This window comes from Anas platyrhynchos, chromosome 6 (genome assembly GCF_047663525.1).
Source record: "Anas platyrhynchos isolate ZD024472 breed Pekin duck chromosome 6, IASCAAS_PekinDuck_T2T, whole genome shotgun sequence".
NCBI classification, from domain to species: domain Eukaryota; kingdom Metazoa; phylum Chordata; class Aves; order Anseriformes; family Anatidae; genus Anas; species Anas platyrhynchos.
In genome coordinates this window covers 26,479,381-26,504,123 of record NC_092592.1, presented here as the reverse complement: position 1 = coordinate 26,504,123, position 24,743 = coordinate 26,479,381, and the positions used below count along the sequence as shown (strand labels likewise).

At 40.4% G+C, this 24,743-nt stretch overlaps 1 protein-coding gene across 7 annotated transcripts in view; it reads right to left on the bottom strand.

Annotated features, from left to right (window-relative positions):
* The window catches only part of ENTPD1 (ectonucleoside triphosphate diphosphohydrolase 1), a 68,091-nt gene that overhangs the window by 25,036 nt on the left and 18,312 nt on the right, over positions 1 to 24,743 (bottom strand). For 2 of the 7 annotated variants that reach the window (XM_072039673.1, XM_072039670.1), the window contains exon 2: positions 7,467 to 7,653. Coding sequence is in view for 1 of the 7 variants with exons in the window: in XM_005013450.6 (XP_005013507.1) it covers positions 7,242 to 7,257 (16 nt within the window). In the remaining 6 variants the exon portion in view is untranslated. Of the gene's footprint in view, positions 1 to 7,241; positions 7,445 to 7,466; positions 7,654 to 8,001; positions 8,162 to 8,462; positions 8,610 to 24,743 lie in introns of those variants that run through there. The other 5 variants (XM_072039669.1, XM_072039674.1, XM_072039671.1 and 2 more) reach the window with 5 other exon arrangements.

Genomic DNA, 24,743 nt, shown 5'->3' with positions numbered 1-24,743 from the left:
CTACTCAATGGGCAGGGCAGACAGCTTAACCCAATTCCCCATGTTAAACCACATGCTTTGCTCTTCTTTAAACTGTTATTTCATTTCAAAATAAGGCCTTCTCTCTAATGACAGAAGTCTTAAACAACACTGCTGAATTTTTTTTTTTTTTGTCTTATGACTTCCACTACTTCCAGTATTTCCAACTCTGCAAATGAGAACTTGATCACTTGCTTTACTAGATTAAAGTTTTTTTCAGCTTTGGCTGGTTTCTTGTTTACTGCAGTCTCAGACAAAACTAACAACCAGTAAGTTTCCTATACTATTTCAGGAAAGCAAGACTAAACAGCTGGATATCAACCTACTGGGCACATTCAGCTCAAGGCAAAATTGCATCTCTGCAATGTGATCCCTACACAGCTGCTAGAGCCAGCAGTTAAGGGCTGATCTTGGCCAAGATCAGATGTCCTCCATGGCAAGAGCTGCCCAGTATCATTTGGGCAAATAGTAGATAAGAAGAAGGGAAGGTTTCCAACCAAGGAACAAATCCCACTTTCTCATTTGCTCCCACTTCCAACCCATGCTCCATACAGGAGCTCTGACCTCGCTTCCACCATGTGCCTGCTCTCTGGGCTTTGCCATGTACACCATGGACCTCTTCATCCATTAACCGGGCTGCAGAGGCTCGCATTTCTCCCTATCCCTCAATTTTGGAGGAGCCTTCCCCTTCTGCCAGAGAGCAGAGGGTGCTGACACCCCCAGGCCAGTTGCAGCTTCACCGCTGGTTGATGTACAGAAACCACAACGGCCGTAACGGCAGTTTGTCACTCCGCTGCCTGGGGAGCCCTTTGAGCACAGCGTGAAAATGCTGTGAACTGAGGTGCAGAAGTGGTTTTGATATCCTCAGCTGCTGAGTCACCTTTTCCAGGCAGCATGCAAAGCTCAGAGGCCAGTTACGATTTGAGCTCTAGCTGAGAAGCTGAGAGAGTGAGAAGCCAGCCAACTCATTCTTTTATAAAAACAGGTTGATTTTCTTCTTCACTCTCTTCCCTGAGGAGGATCTAGCACTAACTACCATGCACAAGCAGGAAGGAGGCTCTCAGGAGGATCAGGAAAAAAAAAGGAGAAAACAAACTGAGCTAAGAGCAATTGACTTCTATTTGTGCAAATTATAAATGCTTGATCAAAGGTGCAAGTCTCAGCCTGTGAACCATTCAGGCACTGTGCAAGGGTTATTTTGTTGGGGCAGCAGAGACGTAGCATGCATCTAGATGAAAGTCACGAGCAGCACAGGACAGTGCAGGCTGTTAGGCACACGTCTCCTACCACAAACTTTATCACTATCTACAAAATATGTAGACCTTACAAGGGGAATGTGAAGGCGGAGAGCAAAGCAGCTCTGCAGAAGCTCCCTGGAAGCTCCCCCTAAGAGAAAGGGCCCAAAAGGGTTCACACGCAAGAGCTATAGCAGGTGGAAGATGAGGCATCTGCAGCTCTGCTGGGGCTGGCTGAGCACTGAGTGCAGTGACCAGCTCTCACCCTTGAACACAGGAGCAGCAGCTCACAGCCAGCACGACACAAGGGACAGAGGAATGGCAGAGTAGGGAGATGGGGCCCATGGAGAAGGATGGGGGGAGTGAGTGCACAGGAGGACATGAGCAGATGAATTTGCACAGCATGCACTTAGCCGACTTTGTTCCTTTCCATCTGGTCTCTCACACTTTTTCCCTTAACTCATTTCTTAATTTGCACTGCTAATGCAGCACTGTTTCAGAGCACAGGGCTGGTTTTGTGTCACACCCGGTCTTACATTGGAGCCCTCACAATAGCTTTGATCCAAGTGACTTTCACCCTTGCCTCCTCGTCCTCTTTCACTTCGGCTAGTGTTGGCATTCAAGTCAGAGAAGCTAAGAGTTATTTCAGGGAAAAATAAAAAATAAAAATCAAGGCTAGTGACAAGGACAGGTCCCTTTTCTATCTCAGCAGCATAGACTTATGTCAAACTACACTGATAGCAGAAGTGCAGCCTTGGGCTCTGCTCTTCCCCACACAAGCATATTGGAAGTGCCTGCCATAAAACTTTAGCTCTGCTCAGGAAAGAGAAGTTTCCACCAAGCTAAGAGAGAAAGCCGGTGCTCACATCCACCTGACAAAAACATATGAAAATACAATTTAAGAAATGTTCTTATCTAACTTGTCTTTCACAAAATCAGCTGAAGTGTTTCTCATGTCCAGAATCTTACAATTTAAGTTTGATTGGTCTCAAGTAACACTAATCCCTTGTGGACTGGCTCCTCAACCAGTGTTAACTCAGCATCATCCAGCTCACCCCCAGGTTCAGTCCAAACACTTCTGCCTTAATCACATCTTAACCGTCAAAACAGATCATTTCCAAGTCGAGAACCTGACTCCTGTCTCAACCCACTTCAAGTCAAATCCAGCTTCACAGTAAACAGTCGGTGAGCACTGGAAGATTTGGGTTAGGGGTCTTAACTGCAAAAAAATTGGGGTGTTAACTGCAAAGTCAGGCTTGCTAGTTGCTCTCAAACCAACCCGTGCTAAAGGTGCAAAGATGCCTGGGGAAAAGAAGGAATGTGACCAGGCTTGCTATTTTTGCACCATATTAAGCCAATTAAACAACTCAGGAAAGTCCCAAAACTATCAATTATAGCTCTTGTAACCTTTCCCTTTTCAGGTGTCCAGCTTGAAATTTATTCTTTCTCCTTCAGAAATGCCTTACGCATTTCCTACGTGTTTCTGGTAAATACAATTGGAGAAGCAAACACAGGTTTGCATGGTCACAATAAGTTTGCATAGAGAACAACTTTTTCCTTCTACCATGCAATGCAGCCATGCGTACAAGACCATAAATAAACGGAGTTAGGGTTGTCACATACACACACACATATATAAGCATACCCATACACCTCTGCAGATTTCTCCCAAACAAAACTTCCAAGAAATCTTTTTAGCCTATTCTGTATTTGAATATCCAACTTTCTTCCCAAAGTTGCACGAGCTGTGCTTTACTAACTGGCTTGAAGCCTATTATTTGCTCTTTATGTTTCCCAACCACTCTTGGCTTAGACTTTCCTCTGACTTAATTGGTATTTATACTGGTCCTCCTAGCACTGACAAGCCCCATCTGTAAATCAGCAATGATTTTTCTTTTAAGTATTTTTTTTTAGATTATTGAGAGTATCTCATGCTATCAGGCCTCTTACAGAATACCTCTGCAAACACAGCTGTTGAATCATGATTTCCCTTGGTAAATATTTTTGAGGTCTGTCATTTAACCAGGTCTTAATCCATTAATTCATTCTTTGCTGAAGACTCATAAGGAGACTTTCATAATCAGAATAAAGTCAGAAATGCTTCTGTGATACGGAGAAGTTGAAGCATGGGTGGTTTGTATTTGCTATCTGCAACCATGTTTGCCATCTCTATAATAAGAACAAATACTTCATTGGAAAATAGCTCTGAAATGACCATTTGCCTTCCCAGTCCTACACTCATAACCCACTCCGTGGCTATCAAATGCCAGCCAGGGAGATTTCTTCTTCCAGTTCCTCCTGTGTGGGGTGGTTCCCAAACTGTCAGTGAACTCAGGCTTTAGGAGTTTCTAGATTTATTCACTGTGCACTTGATTTTTAAGAGTACTTTTCTTAAAACTTTTGTAGGCCTCCAGCCTCAATTGAAAAAAATCCAGAAGATGTTAGTAGGAATAACATAAGACAAAACAGACTTTTTTTTTCAAATGAGAATTATGTCAGTCTTGTTTAACATTTTTTTTTGTACGTCAGATGACTTTGTAAAGTAACCAAACTAAAACTTTTATTGAAAGCAAGGTCTCTGGAGTACTTGGGTACTTGAAAGTTACTTGGAGTACTTTATCCCTTATAAATGCATTCCCCAGCCACAGAGTTCCAAAGAAAAGGGAATGTAATCCTTAAAGTTCTTGCTGCAGGCTCTTGTAGTTGGGACCATCTCCATTCTAGGACACAGATTAATAACCTTACTTGAGTGGACCACATGAACTCACAGGTTTGTTTCCATCTGGGATAAGTAATTTCCTTCTTGGTGCTTTACTTTCCATTATTCATTTTGCCTGTACTGTCCATTTCCACAATAATGTTATTCTGAAAGCTACTCTGGCAAGTCTCATGCTCTACAAAAACAAAATATAATCAAGCTACCTATTAAGACTTATCAGTGGGGAGGCTTCCCCAATAACTTACAACTGATATCAGGCTAAATTGGTAACATTCCTCTGGGATATTGGTTCAACGTCATCCTCCTTCCTGCTGTCTGATTTCCTTAGTGTTCTCCTGCATTTAATCTCAATTTTTTATGAAACTTTATCTCCCCCAATCTTAAACATACAAAACAGGCTACTTAGTTATACTATATAAAATATTCATTCACATCAGAATTCATCTACCACCCCAACCCCAAATTTTGAAAAGTATTTAACTACCACCATTGTGGGTTTTTCTGTATCATTAAAATCTTATGCTCTCCACCTACATAATGATTATGTAGTTGCTGGATATACATTAGTTTGTTCCTAAGACACAGAGAATGCCTCCTTTGAATTGTGCTTGGTCCTGCTGATTTTATTTAAAGAAAATAAAGATGTCAGGAGAAAATTATAATTTTCCACAATTCACAGCTTTTATGTGGTATCAGATGTTCTCTATTTCCTCTTTCTCCACTTCCTTTGCATTTAATTGTTTTAACTTCTATTTGCTACCTTCACTGCCCTCAGAGAACTAGCCAAACTCTTTCTTATTCTTGTTTTTGGAGTACCAGCTGGTATATATTCTTTGAATTTGCAATCTTCATTCGCATTCCTTTACATTTTTTCCCCCTCAGATTGTGCTTTTACTGCTCCATGCTGGAACGATCGCTGGTCCATAGAGAATGGTCCTCTGACAGCAGCAATTAATTCAACACATACATAGAACTCCAAAACAGAGTTACTGCTTCTTGTTCAGTTCAGTACCTTTTCTGTTACATTTTACATCTTTTACAGGAGTGCACAAGAAGGTATTCACACTGATCATAGATATCATCTCTTGCTCTGTAGCAACCCAAACAGAGTTTCTCCCTTGGCCCATTAGCATATCGATCCAAATTTCAAGGCAGAGCTGACAGTATCAGTATTAAAAACACAGGTCTCCTTCAGCTGAGGAGCAGCATGGGAAGCCTATTGTATTCCCTGTAGAAAAAACTTGCAGGGTAACAGGTCTGTCTCACACTGAGACATCCCCTAGTAATACCTTTTTGATGAAAGGATCTGCTATTAGTGTGCTTGTGCTTCATTTCAAGGTGGAAACTTTCCTTCTGGCTGATAGATACCAGCTGCCTTGGACTCCTCTGTGCTGAGACTATTGACTGCTGCCTCTGGGAAACATAGTATGAGAGGCCTTTTTAAAAAATGGTGCCTCCTTTCTTCTCCCATTATTTTATTTTATTACATTTTTGTTATTCACTGCAACAATTTCCACTAAGTCTTTACAAGTAGACTGACATTTTCTGCACATTGACACCATCACCACCTTTTCCAGAACTAGCTCAAGCACTAATTGTCAATTTCCTTCTCACTAAAACTCCCAGTTTTTAAATGCAGGCTCATTCAGTTGTCTTTGCTGTATCAATTACAGTCTAAGTTTCTTCCCTGTGATTCCTCACCTCACTGGAAAAGGCATCTCCATTCACACATTACATTTCCTTTCTGGAATGAAACTTTCTAAAGGCTGGTTTCAAAGCTATTCTTATCTCCCTTCTCAGCAGAGGCAATTGTTTCTAAATATTTCCATCTTCACTCATGACTGCACAAATTAATGAGCTAACCCCCCACTTCTACCAGTCTTTGCTTTAAATCTTGATTTAGGTCAGACTGAGAAAGTTCTTCTTCCACACAAACACCATTCATTACATTCTATGATGTAAAAAACTTGGAGAGGTCTAATTTTCCATTTTATTTATTCTGAAGAGGGAAAAAAGAAAGACAGATCACCTTTTGATTCCCTGTTGTTGTAGGGCTGTTGTTCCCTGAAAGGCTATACCTAGTACTGAATAAGAAGTTATCAAAATAGTGAAAATTATTAATCCCTAAGCTTCTCACTCAATTTAGTGGCTAAGTTTCTGCCCAGATCCTTTCCCAGTTTACTGCGACTTGCTCGTTTGTCTGCGTTCCTGCTCTGTGTTTAAAAGCCCCACACAAAGAGCCCAGTGCTGTCAGCAGTATAGAAAGACAGCCCGTGTTGCAGAAGTTGCTGTAAATACTGTAAGCCATCCAGATAGACAAAAGCAGACTCTAAACTGGAAAAATGTTTCTGCCAAATGTTAAGTGCGACTTGTACTGCTATGCTTCACATTACGTGCGCCGAGCAGGCTGATTATAAAATGCAAGCCCTGGGACAAGATAGATATCTTATAAAAAAAAAAAAAAAAAAAGAGAACTGTGCAATGAGCATCTTCAGCTAGCGCTGCCTGGCGCTGCAGTTAAGGCGAGAGGGCTTCCTGGGGGGAATCCTCCTCTTCCTTGCGCTCCGGAGCCGGTCCTGGCCCCGAGCTGAAGCCGGGAGAGCCCCCGGCAGGCAGCACAGCGCTTCTCCCCCCGCAGAGCCATCGCCTTCCTCCGAGCTTTTGCTCTTTTCCCCTCGCAGCGCGCTCCCTGGGCTCGGCACGGGCGCTGCGGGCGGCTCCGGGCTGCAGGCGGGGAGCCCCCGCCGGCCCCGCCGCCTCTTCCCCCGCACGGCCAGGAAGGGAATCCCCCGCACTGACGCGGCCAAACTTCTGCAAACGCCAAGCACGGAGCGGAGCGCTCGCTGCCGCCTGCTCGGCTGCGGAGCCGCAGCGCCGGGGGAGCCGCCAGCCCCCGGCCGCCCCCGGCTTGCGACCACCACCACCACCGCAAGTTGGGGGGCAGCCGGCTGCGACCCTTTAGAGGCGACCCAGCCGAGCGGGACTGTGAAGGCTGGAGGCCGGCTTGAGCTTGGGGGGGCTGCGGGGGGACACCCCCAGACCGGTCCCCCTCCGCCCAGCCTTAGCCCCCCGCGGGCACGGAGGGGACGCGCTGCCGGGGATGCCGCAGCCGCTGCTCGCTGCCGGCCGGGGAAGGGGCAGGAGCTCCTCGGGAACGCGCACACCCCCCCGAGCCGCGGGATGCCGGCCCGGAGCCCCCTTCCCCCGCGCCCCCCCTCGCCGAGGGTCGCGGCCCCTCGCCAGCATCGGGGCGGGGGGCTCGGCCTTACCCTTCGGCTCGTCCATCGGGGTCGGTGGTCGCGCCCTCCTCCCTCGCTCTCCCCCCTCTTCCTTCCTCAGCCTCTGCCGGCTCTGAGCTGCCTCAGTGCGAGGTGCTCATGAAAATGGGCGCTCCAGTGGTCCATGGCAGTGGGAGGGGTTATAGCTCAACTCTACGTGCCTCAATCTCTCCGACTCGCGGGCTGACCTCCCGCTCCCCTTAAAGGACAGATTACCTCCCAGCCGCCGCCGTACCGGTGCCTCGGGCTCCCCCGCCGGGTCAGAGGGTCCCGCAGAGCCGGGGAGGGGGGTGCGGGGGGCGTCCCGGTGCCTACCGGCGGGGGCGGCCGCCGCTTGCTCCGTTGGGGCTGCGCTCTGAAAAGGGGTCGCATCGCTGGCTCCGAGGGCGAGATGTCATCGTGCCTGCAGAGGAAAGGTGATCTGTCAGGTTTTTTTTTTTTTTTTTTTTTGTTTTTTGTTTTTTGTTTTTTTTTTTTTTTTTTAAAGTCGCATAATGCTGAGCAAGCTCCCTTTGTACCAGGGAGGTACGCAAAGAGAACTGTGCTGGGCAAAGAGAACCATCTTCGTATCTCAGGTGCAGCTGGCAGGGGACAAAAAATTAATAAATAGATGCAGTAGTTTCCAATAACAGCTAAAGAGTTGGCTTTTGTGTCTGCACCACAGGATGAGCTCGCACTCCTGGCTGCAGCTCCTGGAGGGAGCCAAGTTTTTGACTACTTGCCAGGAAGGCTCTAAGGGACCCCTCCTCACCCCACAGCTGCACACCTCCCAGGTGGACTGCACCCCAGTGACAAACACAGGTCAGGGTTGGATGAGCCTCAGCAACATTCCTCTACAGCCTCTGGCACTCAGGCCCTTTCCAGCCACCACATGTCCCCCCCACTCCTGCCTTGGGTCTGCCAGCCTCCCACTCCAGGGGAAACTACCACCTACCCCAGCTCTTTCACTTCCTTTTCACAGCACTGCCCACCCACTCCCCATCCCCAGGGCTCTTCCCTGTTCCTATGTCTTTCCGTGCTGGTCACCCAGAGGATGAAGTAACAAGCACAGGCTGCCACCACCCACAGCCAGCTGCCCTGCCGGTACCAGAGCCTACTCTTCGTAGGCATTGCTGTTACTGTCTTGCTTCTCTGCTCCCAGGGGTGTCTCTCTGCAGCCCAACAAGGGGACACGCTGCCCTGCAGCTGGGAGCCATCCAGCTTTGTGCCCACCTCCAGTTTCCACAGAATATGTCCACAGGAGAGGCAGGAAGAGCAGGACTCCACAGGCTGGTGCTGGGACCCAGAGAGCCACAGCTACATACAGGGCTTCAGAGTCCTTCAAATCCTCCTGCCTTTGGGTAAACCCCTGACTGCAAGCTGCAAATTAACAAAAGCAACAACAGATCTTGCGTCATTTCCACTAAGAAAATGAGAGAAAAAAAAGCAGCCCCAGAGATGGGCATTTATGTTCAGATAAGGTTCCAGACAGTGTGAGGAGGAAGCTTGAAAACAGAAATAAAAAAGAGGAAACCAGAGAGATCAGGATGTAGTTTCCACACATCTTAAACAAGGGTAAGAATAGCAAAGCAAGAAATGATTAGTCTTCTGCTCCTAGGTCAAAACCAAGGATCCTGTGCAATTTTGGAAGACCGAAATATATCTTAAACATCCATCTTCTTTCTAACCACAGTAAGAGATTAGTCTCAATCACCTTCCTCCTTTGAGTATACACAAGTGTATGTGTGTATGTCTAAAAAAACACCACTTCATTCTTGAATTTGCTATGTTGAAGATGAGGTGTGCTGCCTTTGGGACTCAAAAGGAGTAAGAGTGAGCCCTGGGACACATTAGCTCCATTTCCAGCAAACAGGAGACAGAAGGAACTAAGGCAATAAAGCTGGAATCTGGAGCTAAAATCTCACAGTTTGGGGCTGATGAAATGAGAGAGCCATGAGAGAGGAGAGTTAAGGAGCCTGGGAACAGATCTTCAGGCATTAGAGACAAAAGTAGCTTGTTTCTACAGAAAGAATTGGTATGAAAACATCTAAAATACTTTAAACAGAAACAGGCCATCCCATCACCACTGAAGAACAACACTGAAGTCATTCTGTCTGTGTTTGCTTAGGGACATGGCCTAGGGGGATGTATTTAGATGTTGACATATCACTCTCTACACCTTTAACAGAGTGTAGTGGAAGCTTCAAGAAAAACTGTGTGTAAACACTGGCCCTAACAGAGATAGGCTGAATACCCCTCAGGCATTCCCAGGTTTTCAGCCCTGTGTGCCAGTTGGTCTCACCACCAACCAGCCAGAGCAGCAGCCCTGGGAAGGAGGGCAGCAGGTATGCAGCCTGCTACTCCCCACACCTCTGCGCCGGGCAGATAAGCAGTTAAGGTTTCCAAGAACATGGTAAATTGCTGGCAGTACAGGGAGCAGAATTTCCTACAAAGGGAGGTTGCTTTGAGCGATTCAGACAGCTTCCTTTTGGAAAGGGAGGCTGAGAAGAGGGGGCAGGCATTAGAAAGACAAATTACCAAAAGCACTGCTGGTGCCAAGATGCTTTTTTCCCCCTCCAGCTTTAGTTTCCTTGGCCCACACATCCCACATTGCAACCCCCCCAGACATGACAGTTTTCACAACACAGTAGGTCAAATTCTTCCCACATCTCTAGGTTTATCTGCAACAGATAATGTCCAAATGCTTAATCTGAATACCCCAAACACTTTCTTCATGAAAACCAAACCTCTTGCATGACTTCTGAAGAAACAGAAGAAAGCAACAAGCTCTGCAATGTTTGCCTATTTGTACACTGAAAATGATCCGATCACTGCATTCTTTATAAAGGAGAAATTACTATTGCAATTTAGGTAAAAAAAGATAATGACCTTCACCAACAAGCATCATTCCTTCCTCTACTCCTCAGCATTAAGCTTATGAAATGCATTATCTGTAAAGATGCCTTAAGTTCCTTTCTTACATGTTAGTTCCTTGTTTTGGTTTAAATATTTGTAATTGTCACAGGATATCACTACGTTGTCACCAATACTCTTATCTCATCACCCAAAATCTGCATATCGTCTCTATGATAAACCTTTTTACTGCATTCTTGTTCACTTACTACTTTATTTTAAAATTACTTATTACTTTATTTTTTTTTAATCCATCAGTAAACATTACTACCACTTCTATCACCCAGTCTTAATATCTACAAGTCCCTTTCATTTATTTATTTATTTATTTTTAATTTCTTCACTGTTTCTTGCACCATACCATATCTGTATTGCTGGCTTCTTTCTACTTCCACATAATTTCCTCAGAAATCCTGACGCTATTTTGTTATCAAGTTCAACAGAAAAACATCCAACTTGTCTGCTACTCAACCACTACCCTGTCATCAACTATTGGATGCATTTTTCTCCATTCATGTTCAGATTTCATAGCCTTTGGTCAACTGAACTCTTTCAGTGACGCAGAGATCATAGTGCTCAGCAGACCCGTTAGTTATCTACTGTTTGCATGTGATGTCTACAATACTGATAACAGAGGAAATTACGTTCATTGAAACAGGTCAAGAAAGAGTTCCTGCATTTGTTTGTAGAGGTGAATCAGCTTTCTAGTTGATTTATTAGGTTTGTTCCTCTAAACATCACAGCCATTTAGCACAAATTGTTTAGTTTGTTTTGTACAAATACAAGTTAACACCCTTGTTGTTAAAGATACATAAAACTTCAGCGAATGAAACGTATGAAAAAGTTTTCACACAGCCTCTGGATAACAAGCAATATGAATGATGGATGGACACTGAAATATTTTAAAGCAGTACCAAAGCCCCACGCTCAAATATCTTGAGCTGCCAATCTATTTTATGTGTTCATTATTTAGCAAAGTGTCCAACTCCATAACAGGCTTGCAATACCATATCCTATGGATTCAATATACTTTCAATGCTATTATCTCATTTCATTGAAAATCCTCTTGCCACTTTCATTTCACTTAAAAATATATTAACATACTAAAAGTAAAACCAATTCACCTTCATAAACTCTACAGCTTAGTATAAAAAAATATACTCTAAAATGTTAATGTGTCACAGGGTTCATTAGTTAACCACCTAGTTAACAAAACATCAACAGCTCTTTCTGCTCAGGTTATTTCATATTCCATGTCAGCTGTAAATATTTTAAACCAAACTCCAGAGCATCTTACTTTACTTGACAATTTTAATAAAAACAGTCACAGTCTCAAACAAGGCAACACCCTGCCCTGTAAGTCTGCTTCTTGTGTCATTACCCATCATGTTTATACAATGCATCATACTCCCCTGCTGGGGACAGAGCTCTTATACCTAGTTTCCTGAAAGGAAAAACAAGTAATATTACTGCTTTTGAGCAAATATGCTAGTGTTTTCATATATTGAAATGGAACAGTGAGTACCAGTTGCCAGTCTAGTAAGCAGAACTTTACAATACCTCAAACTTAAATTGCAGAATGAAAAAAGAAAAATAAATTGTCAATATGCCTTTAGGTTTTGAATAATTACTATCTTATGACTGAAGGAAGGAGGAAAGTTTTGCTACCAGCTCTTCTCTATGGTTTATGACCAAAGTTAAATTAAGATTTAACAAGACAGAAATCATCATGCAATACATTGGTAGCTAAGACAAAGATAAATATAAAAATAACCCCCAAACCAGCTATTTTTGAAAAAGAACTGTACATATTTAGATCAGATTAAGTCACTATTTTTTTTTTTTTTTTTTCAGATAAGAGTACACAGAATGCAGGAAATATGCATAAAATGAAAAAAAACTTTAAAATAAATGCGCTTTTTTAAAAAAAAAAAAAAAAAGGCTGAATTCAGCCTGACTACCCACTCACCCTCTGTTAAGTGATTTGTTCTTTATTAAGTGAGCGTCTGCAGAGGAAGACCAGTTGCAGCACACAGACACATTGACCATCAGCAAAAGAGAAGTTGACTGTATCCATCCAGAGGGACTATCTGAAGATAGTGTTGAAAAGGGAGATAGCTTAAAATTCCTGAGTATCTTTAATTTGCATATATTTGTTAGCCATAAATACACACATGATAAATCATCCCTCCTACTTTGCTGTGTTCTTGAAACAAAATATTCTCCCTTCCAGCAGAGTTACAGAAAGTAGGCTTTGCCATGGGAGATCAGTAAGCATCAGTTTGTGTTGGACCATTTATTGCCTTTTACCAAAGAGGAATGCACTAGATCTTCACAGCTGTAAAACCTGTTGCCTTCTTTATACCTCACCTAATTTCCATAGGTCTGTTCTGAGTTTGCTCATGTCCTATGCATGTTAGCACTACAATGAACTGTCTCTAGAGATAAGAGTTTAAGATACTTTCAGACTTGCTTTCAGATTCACACTGTGAGATACTTCTCCACATGAATTTATATGTGCCTTACATCACTTTAAATAAAAGCATTTCAGTGTGGCCATCTTATTTAGTCTCTGTGAAGTTTCATGTTCTCATTTTTAGTTTTGTACTTCAGACTGCTAAAAATGGAAAGAAAAAAGGACAGACTTCAAAGAAACCCTGAATGTCAGAAAACACTGTATCTTAACTCACTGCTTCCACAGGTACTAGTACTTTTGGTTTACAGAAAGTCTTCACCGCATTTTGATTCTCTTTAAGTTAAGCACAACAGTTACTTCTTTCTACTAAAACTTTTTTTTTTTTTTGTGTACTTGACTTAATTTAGAGCTTGTGGAGAAAAGGTTAAGCTTGGTGATTTCCAGTTGTATCAAGCTTCACATGAAATCCGAAGTTGGAAGCCTAATTTGTAATTTTATGAGTTTGTGCATGTATTAACAGAGATTAATCACTTTGGGGTCTAAAGACTCATTTATATCCACTTCATGATATAAATAGCTCTCCAGTCCTTCTATTAGTTGTATTGGTTGGCTTCCCCTTTTTTCCTCCATCACCAACTTCAAGTGTCACATCTTCATTACACAATCTATATCTAATACATGTACAGATCTTTTATCTTACTAAATACACCTGTATAATTTCAGATCATATTTAGCTTTTTCTCCTAAACATATGCTTTACTTGTTCAGCATGCAGGTAACATCATTCGTCTCACTTTTTCCATTAACACGCCTCCAGCTCCATATCTAGTTCAAATTGTCATTTGCATTGTTAGTGCTCTCCTGGACAAACACAAGTATCTTCACCTACTTAAATGCGTAGGTATGTTTTTACCTGACAATCTTGCCTTCAGGAGTAGCCTTTCTACATCTCAGCATTATCTGATAGCTGAGGCTCTTCAATCTGATATTTTTTCCCCCTGAAGTTAAACATCTCAGCATCTGTCATTAAATCATTAACTTTTCAAACCTTCAACTTCCTTGGCTATGAGTATACTGATAAATTCTATTAAACAGATTATTGTAGAAATTAGTTTGTTAATTATATTCCCCCTTGCCCCCTGCATTCTTTGAAAAAAGGAAGTTACAAGAGGAATGGAGTTCTGTGAATACATATGAGTAAAGAGATATCTAAGTCTGAAAAAAATATTCTCAACTAAAAAGATTCATAAAGTACTAAACAAATACGCTCAACCATCTTTAAGGAATTCCTGCATGACAGTTTCTCTTTTAAGGGAACTATCATTTTTTAAAGTCTCTTGTGAAACCCACTTTTAGGTAGAGAATCTCACAAATTAGATATGTTAACTATCTTAGTTACAGATTACTAGGCTGTATGATCAGTCCTCAGGTGCAGACAAGACCCTGTTTATACAGTTCCACACTACCCAAGCATGCTTTCTGTGCTTGGGTAAAGAAATTAGTCACCTGTGCATTCTACAGCGGCACTTGAATTCAGCAGGTAAGAAGCTTATGCCATCACTGGCAGCCCTGGATGCCAGGACACTCAGGTAGGGAAGGTGGCATGGTTGGAGCAGGATCAGTGTAGCATTGGTCAGGAAGGGATGCGAAGCGAAAGGCAAGACATCAGCTGCCACCTCCTGGCTCAGCTCTCACCAGCACCGCTGGATCCAGCAGCAGAGTCACTACTAACATTCAAAAGCAGTCAGCTGCAAATACAGGTTTATGGGTTTTAGTCCATTTCTTAAGAGACTTTAGAGTAAGAAACCAGTTTAAAAAGTAGAATCAACAAATAGTTCTGTTTTCAAGCCCATTAGGGAATGTCAAATTTGAAACTTCCTAACTCAGATTTCAAATTTCAGATTTCAACTTCCTTATTGAGCATTTTAAGCTTCTTTCAATAAATTGATAGCTGGTCTTTAAAGACCTGTGAGTCATTAATCAAAATTTCTGGACTAATGCTGGAAGCTGCAGAAGAGAACAACTGCCTACAGAAGTTGCTGTATTTCTCTTTTACTTTTCACTTTTACATGGAACAGACTTCCTCTGAACTAAGCTATGACTGCTGGAATAAAATTACATCACACTAAAAAACCAGCATGCTAAAAATATAACTTGTAGGTATAATCTTAATTATGCCTAGGTTAGAAAGATTTAGTAACCTTGGAGATAGAAAACAGCGTAGAAACGATTATTTTTAGCATCAAGGAACTTCTCCAAGCAACAATGCCACACAGTACAAAAATATACCGGGTCAGTATGTTCTGGAGATTTCAGATGTTTCATCCTCTTATGGCCTAAACCATAGTACTATTAAACTGTATTACTCTGGAACAACTTTATGCTTTTTAGACTTTTGTTCCATATTACTAAACAAGTTATACAGACATGCTAAGATGTAAGAGAACTATAAGTATAACATCTTTACAAGCCAAAGCTAACTCAACACAAATAGCTTTCCACTTGTTATCAAGGGAACTATCCACTCTTTTCAAATTTAATTTGCCTCATAACTTGAGGCTACCAGACTGTAGTGACAGGCAGAAGCAGTCTCATCTAAGAGTGCTGTGGAAAAAAAAAAAAGCCACATCATTTGCTCCTACAAAATCATATTTGTCTGCTGACAGTCCTCCCCAAGCTCCTCTTGGTTTCTTCTATTATTAATATTTCTATTATGTACATGTCAAACTGGCCTGCTGGAGCAAGCACAGCAGCATGCCAGCCTTTTCTACCTCCTCACTGGGTAGCGAGAGCAAATGCATGCCTGTGTGTGTTTGCATGGGACTGCAGAAGGAAATGACTGAAAGCACTGTGTGAGTAGTATCTGTTAATAACAGATTATATATCTATTATATTAATAACAGCTTCACTTCTATGAAATGAAGTAGAAATTCTTCAATAATTGCTTGAGATCTGTCTCTCTCCCTGACTTGATGCCCTACCAGTGAAATACACCTCATAGGCAAGTATCATTATCTTGTTAACTATGAAGAGAAGCTCATACGTACATAAATGTGCACAGCAAATTAAATTGAGTTTGAACACTTAGTGTCAAAGGCAATATGATAGCAAATATACTGAACACCCATTAATAAGATTTACCAGAAGGCCATATGCAGATATCTGTCATTAATATCCAGTGTTTTCCAAAATGCCCAGATTTCTCATGGGTTTGTTTCCCCTCATGTAGTACCAACTCTTAGGTGCTAAACACACAGTAAGGTCTCACAATCCCAAAAGGCAGATTGCACTCTCCTCCACTGAAATCAGTGCAAGCAGGCTGTGAAAAAGTGAACAACCCTGAAAAATCCATATTTCAATTCTTCCCTGGAGTTGTACCACTGCACACTGCCACATTAACCAGCACATGCTTTACCATAGTATGAAACCAGAGTTTAAAGACAGCTTGGCTTAAATGCAGGCAAAATTAAGTATTTAACATTGGAACAATAGGGTTCTTTGTGGCTGGGAAAAATGTTTTTTTCCCCTCCAAGTGTTGGCAGATTAGCCCCAGCTTATTCTGCTTCTTTTGCTCTGAGCACTTTTTTTCTGTTCTGTTTCAAAGAACAGTCTGGAATTCAGAGGACTTCATTACCTACCGCTGTGATACAGGCCTGCCTAGCATTATGAAATTGGAAAATGCATTTTCCCAAAGTAAACTCTCATTTAAACTTACAGAGATCCCGGAGTACCTGATGGGGGCTACAATAGCATGTACAAATGCAAATACTGCCAACCTCGATGTGTTAGTCTTTTCTTACATAGTTTCTTTGCTATTTTTAAGCCCCTCCCTTAGCATTCATTTTTTCCTTTTTCTTTTTAAGTTAAAGTTTCACTTCTTTTACTCCCTTCCTCCATCTGAAGCTTGCTCTTTCTCTTTTAAGAAGTCCTTCCTCTCACTTCCTAGTATTATTCCTTTTCTTGTAATAATAATAAAAAATCTAATATTTTTACATTAAGCTATTTTATCTGAGTTTTTCATATGTTTCTTTTCTCTGGAGAAGACTTCTTATAATTGGTGTGCTTTTGTGTCTAAGAAATTCTAAACAAAATGCTGCTAAACTAAGTTTAAAGCATGAAGACTGGTTTTACTCTAGAACAACAGTAATAACATCACTTGAAATTGTTCCCAGATGTAATCTGTAAGACTACGTTAAAGATGACAACATTTACTAATTAAAGTATGGCATGATTTATGTAGTAGTCTCTCATTGCTGCTCCTCAAAATGACTGCCTGTAACTAAAATTTGGCAATCCTTTTGCACATATTTAATATATTTTAAGACACAGTAGTGATAGCAGTGAAGGACAGCAGTGACAAGCTGAAGATCTACTGCAGAATGGGCTCATAAGTGCTCTTATCTCCATTTCTTATATAGCAAGATTTATATACAAAATACATTAAAAAGCTACTTTGAAATGATGGTAACAGCCACCTGCAGAAAACTAGCATTTACAGTCTGGATTTAGTTTTTAAAGTATTAGTATTATAATAATTGCACTTGTTCAAACTACAGAACATAAGGTTTTGATCCTTATTGACAATTCTTTATTTGAAGAAGACATAAGCATGGTTTCTGATTTTATTTCCCCCCACTTCATCCTTTTCACCCCAGATTGACCCTATCTCAAATCGATTGCTCAGATGACTGTTCTTGACAAAGGAAAGTCAAAATACAAGAGTGCAGTATATATTTTGAAGATCAATTCTTTCTTTTATGTATATTTATACACACATCAGTGCAAATTACTAATAAAAGAACTGTAATATGATTATTCCAGGTAAAGTTCATCACCTCTTTCTAATGGAAGTTAAATATTTGTGATCCATCCCTTAACTTTGATTTAATAAGGATAGCTTAGCCACTAGCATTAATTTATAGGAGGAGTAGACAAGCCCCCTCTCTGGTAATGACTGTTACCTCTTCAGACTCACCCAGCTCTGTTCACAATCCCTTTATCTTCTTACTCCCATTTCAATGTCTCTTTCCATGTAGTTTTCTGTCTCTTTATTTTACTCATGAACTTGTCAGCCAAGTAAATCTTGATGAAACTATCTTCCTTGATGCCCTTCCTTCAATCATCTTTTTAATAAAGAAATCTATAAATCTACCTTACCCTCCAACAAGCTGTTAACATGACTATAAAAAGAATAACTAAGGAGAAGACAAGCAACAAAGGAAAACCTGCAACACAAAATCTCAATGTCAAACACCCTCAGGCACTTCTCATTGAATCCTGGTCTTACTCCTTCAACGGCAATTCAAGAAGTCTGAGTTCAAGAGCAATTTGGGACTCCAGCCAAAATCCAGCACGAGTGAAAGAACACCCAGTCATTCAGGCAAGAGCTGAAAACTCAAAACAAATGGCAGCCAAGTCACCTCCTTTGAGTGCCACCACATAAGACATTAACTATATTAACTATGCTTCTGCACGGCCACTGAGGAGCAAGCAGACCAGCAGGCGCTGAATGCAGATAAACATTCAAACATTTAGAAGATGAGGTTCACTAAGGTTCAGAGATATACAAGGAGTATTTCTCTGTAGACTACTTGAGATTCTTGGCAAAAGCCAAAAATCTGGGATCAAACCATGCTTTGATTGCCTGTTTCTTTAGTCTTCTAATTCAGGGTGTTTATAGACCTTAGTTTCTCCCACAGAAAAGAGAAAATAAAACAAGAAGCAAGAGAACACTGGGATTTGTTGTTACAAGACCATGAGTCTGTACCAGGCCTGTGGTTTCCTCAGAGGGAGGAAGAGGTGGGATTGTATTCAGGCACAGTGCACCCAAAGCACAGTGCCCTCCAGGGTTGCATGCATGTCCCTTAGTTGTCGTCACCAAAATGTTCTTTGTATTTTTTAATCAGAGCAGGATGTATGCAGTTTCTTGGAAACAAACATCCCTTTGGGACTGAAAGCACTCAGGGAAACTCAGACAGCGCTTGCCCAAGGCTGTGCACATGAGCATCTGAGAGTTAGCAGGCAGCATGCCCTGTGGGCTGTCCCTTACATGGCTAAGCAGCAATGCATGGGTTAGACAGGCATGGGAGAGATCTATCCTGACATATACTCTGAGTTTGTACCATGGCCTGTTTCTAAAAGATGTCCTGTGCAAATGGAAATAAATTTAAAGAAAAATCTACAGATGCAAAGAAGTTAGAAATATTTCAAGAATTTTACTGCAAATATGACCATAATTTCTTTAAGGAAAGTAAACAAAAATTCTGTCACAGGTAGAATGACTTTCTAGCCTATCCAAATTTAGGCAGCTGTGGTGGCTTAAGGCTTTGAAATATAATTAGCAGAAAACATTCAAACAAAGAATTTATAAGCAGAGTGAAACCCAAGGTTTTCAGTTATTTTGAAAACATGTTGGTCATTGAATGCTAATTTACCACGTCGTGCAAGGTTTGTTTAGTTCATGCATTCAAAGCTAGTCTTTGATGTGCGCTACAGCAAAAATACTTGTTTTCTTTGAGAAAGTAGTATAACAATTATGCATGTTCACCTGGTGATCACACTGTGGTGATCACACTGCAGAAACAGGAACCTAAAAGTTCACAATGAAGTTCACCTAACCCATTTAAGCATTTTTAACATTTTTTTTTTTCCCCCTTGTGAAGACTGCAGTATTCTTGTTCTAGACTGAATGCAATGACAGCTCACTTAATCTCCAGAGATATTTGTACAGCCTCATTACTAAGCTGCTGATTTAAAGTGTCAAGGTGACATTGCACATGTCAGTTAAAGTTTTAACTAATCCAACAAACTAATTTTTTAGACATAATTTTGAGATTAAAAAAATGTCTTCACTAACACATTAAAATAAGTATTTAGAGCTTTATCAGAGCATTTGCTCCAACAGAACTTAAATCTCAACAACTTTATAGAGGCAACAGCCCTCCAGCAGCAGCTCTCCCAGCAGGGTGACACCAGGCTCAGGCTGCCAGCACCACAGCAGGAAGAGCTTGAGCTGCAATTAGGAAGCAGGGCTGGCTGCCTAGGGCTACAGATCTTGGGTATCTTAATTGCATGGGGTACATTAATAATTCCACTATTTAAATGCCTTGGCTAGCATAAACAGCACTGGCACTTACAATACTTTACTTAAATAGTGTTTAAATGTAGTAATATTGCTAAAGACCTGGTTTAAAGGTAACAATATAAATATTGATTATAAAGCTCTTAAAGCACTTGAGAGCTACCCAAACACTGATCAACATTCAAACAGCAGAACTGTTCGCAATACAGAGAACTGATTAGATAAGGAGATAGGTAAACAACTACCAGGAAATCCTTGGTTATATAAAGCCACTAGCTGAAATAAGCTATTGCACATGTAAATAAAACATTGATGATAAACAGAATTCATCAGCAGTCAATAACGTAGATACATTCCACATATTTTCAAAAATCAGTCCATAGTTAAACAAAGAGTCATCACTATCCTGTCTACCTGCCCTGCTCCTGCGGGTACATCAGCCATTTTCAACAGAGGTGTGTCAGTGCTTTATGCAAGCTTTTTAAGTTGTAGGAGCTGTTTACATGTACTGGCAGGCTGGCTTCAGACTCTCCACAGCTGCAAAGCCACAAACCCCTTATATCCACCTTGGGAAAAGCGTTTCCCCTGCAAGCAAAACAGTTGCTCTTTCCCTGGGGGTGGAATTGCCATCCCTGACTGTGATAATCCCCCCCCCCCCCCCCCGCACACACACCTTGCTTTGGCCAGTCTCTCTCATGACTTCACTGTATTTACAGATGCTGTTGTATGCACCTCACCTGAGTTAGGCCTCATTATTTTAGCTGTAATTACTGTGAGCCAGCCTCCTAGGCTGCACGATTTATGTGCACCTTCACCCCGCAGTGGGGATTGCTGAAGCAGAGCAGGGTTTTCCTCGTTCTGAGGATGATACCACACTGCCACCCTCAGCAGGAACAGCAAATCATCATCAATGCGAGCATTTTCCTCCTTTCAGAAAAAGAGAGCCTCAAGTGATCTTGATTTCACTTTGTGAGACATAAACCTGTCTCCCATCCACTGTGTGTTGCTGTTACAAGCAGTGTCTCATTTGCAGGAAATAAAAAGTTGAAGCACCTACACCGATAAACTTTGCACTGCTCTGCTGAGGCTCCTCTTTGGATATAGGGAGACAGTATATAAAGACAGACTGACAAACAATTACAATGGTAAATATTCTTTATGAAGAAGTTTGATATGTCTTTTTCATAGATATACACTGGCTGAGAAATCAGAACCAAGTAACTTTCATTTTCCCCACTGGGTATAAGCATAAAAAAACAGTCTACAAGAACCACTTTTGTATAACATATTTGATTTTAAAATGTTACAGTTCATGTTTTGCTGGCATACTTAATGGACACTTTAGCTATCATTACCCTCTATAATTTAAATACTTCTATTTTCTTACCTTTAAGGCAGCTTTTGAATCAGTTCAACAGAGTACCTGTTTTAAAGTATCTACCTTGGAATCAATTGTGATTTCTCACTCGCTCAAGTTTGTGTGATCGGCTTAAGAGATACAAAACCCATAATTTCAGAAACATTTGGGAATAGCTTTTACTTATATCAAGACCAGATCTCCTTCCCTGTATAGTCTGTATTCCCTTAATCAATTGTTCATGTTCAGGGTATAAAACAGTACAATCCCCATCTCCTGTCCATGTTTATGTCTGCATTTGCTTAGTAACAAACATTATACACCCTTCAAGAAGACAGTCATAGAGATGTAACAGCATCAAGGAGGTAATCCTTGAATAAAGGTGACAACACTTTTTTTTTTTTTTTTTTCCATCTGAACCCACATTTTCATTTTCTTTTCACATTTGTCTGAAAGTGACCAGGAAAATAACATCCTAGAAGAAAATTTCACAAGTAGTACTAACTGACTACACAAAACTAATTAGACTAGAATTGCAACTTGAGCCAATACCCTCACATTTCATATATGTTACACCATAAGCCTAAAATATATTAATATATTGTAAATAAATTGTTTTCCTTAACATTTGCTATTTTATATGATTGGCAGTAGAGAAATTCATTTAAAGTAAATTTACCTCACAGAAAGCAAACAGTATTCTACATTATTTTACCTCCAGGAGGCAAATTCTCAAATTTTTAGGTCTGTAGCTACTTGAAGTAGTTGCGGATAATATATTTCAGTACACAAAGTACGGAAGAACATCACATGCAGAATAGACTTAGTACAACTTTAAAAGTTACCCTTATTTTAAATTTTAGCTTTTCCAAGTGCTAAAGGTGTACATTGTTTTCATTTTTAATAAAATTCCCAAAAAGCTTTAGTTTACTTCAGAGATAAAACTGATGCTTCTTCAAAAACATCAGCACATTAGCTATTGAAATTATACTTTATTCTCTTGACAGTGCAGAATTGACATTATGTAATCACACTGTCATTACAGACCTGACAAAATCTTAAATGTTTTATTTCATTAATCCTGCAGTTTTGAGTTTTCAATCTAGTTGTTTAAGGAAATAAAATATATGTCATTGCCTACACACATTAGCCTCAAAGTTCCCAGTAATTAATTTTGAATATGCTAATTTGACTCAGGTTTGATAGACAATTAGTTTCAAATTTATAGACTTATTCAAAAATAAACACAGAAGGAAAAACCAGATCTTTCATTATCCTGCCTTCTTCCCAGAAGAAAGTTGGAATCCTGAACTTAACCTTATCTGGCCTTTAAGGAGCACAAACTTCAAGAGTTGTCGCCGATACCCCAGTCGGGACAAAGCATCAGCACAGAACCCAGACCCCTTTTTAGATACCAGCTATGGGCCAAATACAGGAACTGGGCTTTCATAATCTCGCTCCTCATAATTTAGGTACAAATAGTTTCCATTTTCCAGCTGTCTACTCTCATCCCAGAGCCAAGCATCAAGGCTTGTTTTTCCACTGAGGTGAATACACCAGCTATGGGTATTTGGCCAAAATATGCTGTTTTCTAGGCTCCCCCTTCAGCGCAGCACTGTAGTATTCCCATAGTCTGGAAATGGAATTGTAAAATTATCGGTATACAACTTTGTTACATCATCATGTAAATTAGACCAGGAGTTTAACAGTAATTCTTCAACTTGAGGTATTAAAATTTCAATGCAACTTTGCAAGCCTTTAATAAAATACACGTAAAGAGCAAAAGATAAAGAAAATGCAGGACAAACAGTACTGTAGAATAATAAGAAAACACCAGGAGTGATTAGGCTGGGAAAAACACACCTTCTCCTCCCCCTGCAAAGAAAAAACAAAAAACAACACCCAAACCTATATTTGGAATAAATAGTCTTAAGTTAAAAATACAAATACTTTCAAAAAATTTGTGGCTCTGACAGCTACAGTTCAATTTTTAGATGGTATTTTTAGTCTTTTACCAAATTTAAGAGTACATATACAGCTAAAGGTATGCTTTTTAAACATGTAAGTGATGTGTAATGTGAGTACTGCACATCCCAAGGAAGGTCCATTTAGTAGGCTTGAACTTCATTCTCTGCCGAGTTTTCTCCGCTGAGTTCAATAAAACAGACACTGAAGATAATTCACTCCATTTCCATCAATTACTGTATGATTTTGAATTCATGTGACACCTAAGATCACTGTAGACGTTGACTCACATTAATTTCTACTGAAATATTTTAGTACATGTATATCTAACTCCTTTTAAACTGCCTTTGGCATTTTCTGTTCTCAGAATTATTTTTTTATTCTAGTTTAATAGATCAGACATATTATATTTTTTTGAATTAAGGTAACTCCACATGTGTTCTTGAGGAAAATGGAAAGAGATTTGAACATAATTATACATTTCTCACATGGTCTTTTGGCAATTTAAAACACTTTTGCCTTGAGGATAATAGAGATAACAGTTTCTCCTGTGGAATTAAGGTCTATTGTTACCCAGATTAAAGTTTTGCTTCTGATTTAAATAGGAACATGTGGAAGATGTGGAAGTCCTCTGTATTGACCTGAAGTTCAGATACATTAAAACATGACAGTAATCTGTCAGATCCTTTTATGGTTTTTTAAAATATGGATATTTAGGTTTATTTAGGTTTAGGATTGTAATCTAGCCTGATACTCTGTACTTATTTCATTCACTTGTGAGCTAGCAGCATAGCCTGTAATTTCAAAAATCACAGGAATTGAGGCATAATTTCCATACATTGCACAAGAACCTGAGAAAGACAGAACATCATGATAGTGATTTCTTTATACAGATCTGAAACTATCAATCTGAATAGCTCCAGGAATGCAGAGACATAAGTATGCCCCAGTGGTTTAAAAAAAGACTCTTATGATGTTTTTCTAATGAAGACAGATCTCATCTGAGATTTTTCCAATGCTGTGTTGCTTTAACACTGCCTAGGCTATATCACCCTGCTTATTGCAAACTATAGCAGACATTTAATGCTGAATGGATTGTCTGTGTCCTCCCCAGAGGACTGCGGAAGCATCTGGTGAAAAGCGTCAGCACCTTTGCCCAACACTTTTCCACAGCCAGGATTCAGCATGAGTACTACAAGTGCAGTTGTGTGGCACTGAAGTATACCTCTAGCAAATCATGTACTTGAGGAACCTGCTGCTCCAAACTTCCATAAAGCCAAGCTTATGTATTTATGGATTTATTTCTCTGTGGTCTATGAATTTTCCCCTAACAAAGCTTTTTAGAGAAAGTCAGGAAGTTTTGAGGTTAAAATGAATTTTCTTTTCCTGGAAATCCTGCTATAAACTGACAGCCTTACAAAGAGTTATTCCCAATCAAAAAATAACGTTGTCATTGCCTACATTGGTAAAGTTTAACTTCACCAGCTATTGGCCTAAATACACAGTATGGCTTAGAATTTCTACATAATTGGGGGTTATACACAGCATATTCATAATGAAGACAAAAGCAAACATTGCATTTTAATTTGATAAACATCCTTTAAATTACAATCGTATATTTAGTAGGCTATTGTCTTATTCTTCTTGTATGCTTTCATAAGTGGAAGTTTAACAAGCACCTGTTAGAAACAGTCTCCACATTCATAAGTAAATTTTAAAGTAAACACTGTTAAACACCTTTTCTGTTTATACATAACCTAACTCTTAATAAATGGTACATTA